General features: G+C 36.9%; 1 protein-coding gene across 1 annotated transcript; it reads right to left on the bottom strand.

Moving 5' to 3' along the window:
- Positions 1–739: 739 nt before the first annotated feature.
- On the bottom strand, positions 740–4,097 carry LOC104884765 (uncharacterized). Its single transcript, XM_048638804.2, has 2 exons — positions 3,734–4,097; positions 740–3,448 (listed from the first exon to the last, which is right to left on the bottom strand). The coding sequence occupies exons 1-2, from the start codon at positions 3,813–3,815 to the stop codon at positions 909–911; spliced, it is 2,622 nt and encodes an 873-aa protein (XP_048494761.1). The 5' UTR covers positions 3,816–4,097; the 3' UTR covers positions 740–908.
- Between the last annotated feature and the right edge of the window lie 742 nt (positions 4,098–4,839).

Raw genomic sequence — 4,839 nt, 5'->3', positions numbered from 1 at the left:
CAAAGTTATTATCTTGATAAGTGTAAAATTAGAGTTAAAAGGTTGCAATAATTAAATAATGATGCAAGAAATATTAGGTTATAGCTACCCATATAGTTTTATCTACCTCCTTGTGAAAGATGAAGACTTGTTTTGTGCTATTGTTTTTCTTAATACATTTAATTTATTGACGGAATGTGTGGGCTATATGGCCGATATCTTCTCCCATATAAAATCAATTGAAGCATATATGGTTTCCACTACAAAACTACAACAGACCTGTATATAATCTCTTTTATATATATATATATATATATATATATATATATATATATATATATATATATATATGCAATGCTAGCTATATCAAGTAGCGATGTGAAAAAGGTTTGCGACAACAAACTAAATGTTGAATAATTATATGGAATAATGTGTCGAACTATAGTAATTTTGCTACTGTAAAATTATATTTTATCTAATTTCATATTTGTTTCTAATTTTGAGTTATATTTTAGATTTCATATGATTTTAAAACTTATGAATTTATCTTATATAAAAAGGCCAATATATTCAATTTTTCAACTGGAGAGTTATTTCTAGGATAGATATCAATATGATATTTTAGTGACTATTTATTCCCTCAAGTGGAAATAGGAAAAAGAAAACATAACAAACCAATTAATATTTGAGAGCATGAAATAATGAATCGAATATATTGGACAAATTTATGATGTCCAAAAAATTATTACAAACCCCAAGATATAGTAGGTAAGATTCACCATACAATTGTAAAATTTATATAGTGAATTCAGTTAACTAACGTTAACCAACTTAATTATTCTACGCATGCATGTCATAAGAGCCAGAACATGGTAAACTATAAAACAGAGAAGTATATAATTCTACTATATATTCTTTATATTGTGGTTCTAATGAGCTTTAACTAAGAGCTTTCTAGATGATTGACCAGATGGGGCACTCGTTGAATCAGGACATGTGCACTTTCCTGAAGATGCTTGGTTTGAAGACTTTGAAGAAGAACTACTGGATGCTTGTTTTGAGATGTGGCTCTTTGATGTTTGACTAGAGAATTGACCAGATGCTTGTGAAGAAGATGATCCTGAAGATTGTCCAGATGAGCTGGATTTCTGGCTCGATCCTTGTCCAGAAGAACTTCCTGAAGATTGCCCAGATCCTTGACTTGATGATGATCCAGAAGATTTTTTAGATGCTTTGTTTGACCCTTGTGCCGAACCTTTTCCTGACGATTCATCTGATAACTTTCCAGAAGTTTGGCTCGATGATTGACCCGAAGACTTTCCGGAATTTTGGCTGGATACTTGACCTGAAGACTTTCCGGAAGACTCACCCACTACTTGGCCTGATGCTGAAAAGGATTTAGAAGAACTGCCAGATGCTTGGCTAGAAGATCTTTTGGATGATGCACCAGTTACTTGGTCTAATCCTTTTCCTGAGGCATCATCAACACTTGGTCCTGATGCTTGACTTGGTCCTTGAGATGAAGATGTTTCTGAAGATTTGCTAGATTTTTGGTCAGAAGATTTTCCAGAACTTTGTCCAGATGTTTCGCTTGAAGATTTTTTGGCGGATTTTTCATCCTTTTGGCCTGATGCTGAAGAATCACTTGATCCTTGGCCAGAAGATTTTCCGGAAGCTTGATCAGAAGATGTTCCCGAGGATTGACTTGATGATTGTCCTGATCCTTGTGCTGAAGATTTCTTTGAAGACTGGCCAGATGTTTGGTTAGAAGATTTTCCAGAACTTTGTCCGGATGCTTCGCTCGAAGACTTTTTGGAGGAATTTTCGTCTTTTTGACCTGATGATGAAGATTCACTCGTTCCTTGGCCAGAAGATTTCCCAGATGCTTGATCAGAAGATGTTCCCGAAGATTGACTTGATGATTGTCCTGATCCTTGTGCTGAAGATGTCTTTGAAGCCTGACCAGATGTTTGGTCAGAAGATTTTCCAGAACTTTGTCCGGATGCTTCATTCGAAGACTTTTTGGAGGAATTTTCGTCTTTTTTACCCGATGATGAAGATTCACTCATCCCTTGGCCAGAAGATTTCCCAGATGCTTGATCAGAAGATGTTCCCGAAGATTGACTTGATGATTGTCCTGATCCTTGTGTTGAAGATGTCTTTGAAGACTGGCCAGATGTTTGGTCAGAAGATTTTCCAGAACTTTGTCCGGATGCTTCGCTCGAAGACTTTTTGGAGGACTTTTCATCTTTTAGACCTGACGCTGAAGATTCACTTGATCCTTGGCCAGAAGATTTATCGGATGATTGACCAGAAGATGTTCCGGTGGATTGACTTGATGATTGTCCTGATCCTTGTGCTGAAGATGTCTTTGAAGATTCGCCAGATGTCTGGTCGGAAGATTTCCCAGATGTTTGGTCAGATGCTTGGCTCGAAGACTTTCCAGAAGATGCACCTGCAACTTGTCCTGATGATTGACTAGATCCTTGACCTTGACTTGAACTTGACGATTGGCCAGTCCCTTGGCTTGATCCTGATGCTTTACCAAAATAGTCAACGTCGTTACCTGCTTGTGTTTGACCCTGGCCAGTCCCGTGACCTGAACCTGATACTTGTCCTGAACCAGAAAATTCCTTTTTTGCACCAAAATTAAATCCACCAGATCCTCCAATTTGATGATTAAAGTTAAGGTTACCCCCTAATTTTGCCTGACCCTGGCCTGATGCTTGGCCTGAACCAGAAGCTTGACCTGAACCTGCTGTTTTCCCTGAACCTGAAGCTTGTCCTGAACCTGCTCCTTGGCCTGAACCTGAAGCTTGCCCTGAACCTACTGCTTGGCCTGAACCTGAAGCTTGGCCTGAGCCTGAAACTCCAGCGTTTCCACCAAGATTTAATCCTCCAGATGCTCCAAGTTGTTTACTAATTTGCGCTTGACCCTGACCAGCCCCTTGGCCTGAACCTGAGGCTTGACCTGAGCCTGCAGCTTGGCCTGAGCCTGAAACTCCAGCGTTTGCACCAAGATTTAATCCTACAGATGCTCCAAGTTGTTTACTAATTTGCGCTTGACCCTGACCAGCCCCTTGGCCTGAACCTGAGGCTTGACCTGAGCCTGCGGCTTGGCCTGAGCCTGAAACTCCAGCGTTTCCACCAAGATTTAATCCTCCAGATGCTCCAAGTTGTTTACTAATTTGCGCTTGACCCTGACCAGCCCCTTGGCCTGAACCTGAGGCTTGACCTGAGCCTGCAGCTTGGCCTGAGCCTGAAACTCCAGCGTTTCCACCAAGATTTAATCCTCCAGATGCTCCAAGTTGTTTACTGATTTGTGCTTGACCCTGACCAGCCCCTTGGCCTGAACCTGAGGCTTGGCCTGACCCTCCAAATCCAGCATTTCCTCCAAGATTAAAACCTCCGGAACCTCCAAGTTGATGACCAAAATTGAGGTTACCCCCAAATTGTCCTTGCCCTTGGCCTTTGTTGTTTTACATGTCATATACAATTAAAATTAAAATATTAAGATATTATTATGCAAATCAAAGAATGTATATATAGAATAGATAACATTGTTAAGCTTATAAGTTAAGTAATTATTTTATGGTATTTTGTATCACAATGTGCTAAATAATTTCTTATGATCATCTTTACTATATTCATGCTTGTCCTATAAGTTAGAAGGAAACTTAATTTATATTTCAGATTATTTAGGAGTGGAAAGTGGTGTGAAGGAAAACCATAAAGTATTTTTCAAAAAATTCACCTCTATGATGTGCGGCTCCTAGTAATGCACCTGCTATCGGAAGAAGAAAAGTTGCTTCTGTAGCTGTTATTCCTATCTGCATATTTTGAAAATCAAAACAAAGTAAAAAAAAAAATCATCAGTCTTTTCTAAGAAAATAAGAGACAATAGCTATATAGTTAAAATGATAATGTGCCTTACATAAAGGATAGTGATAATTTGTAGGATGTATGACTCCATTATAACTTATACAAAGAGATTAAGTGTTTTAATAGAAAGAGTTGATGGAGGCTGTATTTTCTTTCTTTTAATGTTTTCTTCTTTTTTTTTTCTTTTTACTAAATTATTTAGATGATAATAAGCTAAGAACTTAAGATAAAGTGTATTTTGGTGAGACAATGATAAACAAGGAGTATTTAAAGACCTGGAGAAAGATGACAGTGAATGATCCTGCACCATATGAATTTGCGGAAAGTTTTGAAATGAATGCATGGCTAAGACTATGAATAAATTTAGTTCACAAACATGTAACTGTATTTTATCCCTAATTAGTGACACTTGGTTGATTATCAGAGAAAACAACATTTATGGAGAGCATTATAAGGAATGCCACTTCTCTCTCTTTAAAATACTCCAAAAGACACTATAGCTCGGATTATAAGGAATGCCACATTGTCACGTGTTATTATAAGGAACTAGTGTTTAGGCTCGTGTTATGTCCCGGGTAATCATAATTTTTATTTATAAGTATTTTACATTGAACTTATAACACTAAAAATTACTTGTTTTAGTGATTAAAATTTTAGTATACAAACTTGAGGTCATGAGATCAAATCTTATAACATGCATTTTCTAATTTATTTATTGTATGTGGAGTACATGAAGTTAACATTTTAAGGGATAGCGCCACGTCGCATAATTTCTTGTTCAAGAACACCTTTTAATATTTTAACTAGTTATTAGGCCCGAATTATGCCCCGAGTAAGAAAAAATTTCATTTATTAATATAATACTTAATGATAATAACACTAAACACAACTTAGCCTAGTGGTTAAAACTTTTGTATATGTACTTGAGGTCTTGAGATCAAATCCTATACTATGTAATTTCTTAATTTTTTTATTGTA

This window comes from Beta vulgaris, chromosome 2 (genome assembly GCF_026745355.1).
Source record: "Beta vulgaris subsp. vulgaris cultivar EL10 chromosome 2, EL10.2, whole genome shotgun sequence".
NCBI classification, from domain to species: domain Eukaryota; kingdom Viridiplantae; phylum Streptophyta; class Magnoliopsida; order Caryophyllales; family Amaranthaceae; genus Beta; species Beta vulgaris.
This window is presented reverse-complemented; position numbering and strand designations above follow the sequence as displayed.

Coding starts and splice junctions, on each gene's coding strand:
- LOC104884765 (XM_048638804.2), bottom strand. CDS start 3,815: ATGCAGATAGGAATAACAGCTACAGAAGCAACTTTTCTTCTTCCGATA. Junction 3,449..3,733: donor AGGAGCCGCACATCATAGAG/GTGAATTTTTTG, acceptor AAAACAACAAAG/GCCAAGGGCAAGGACAATTT.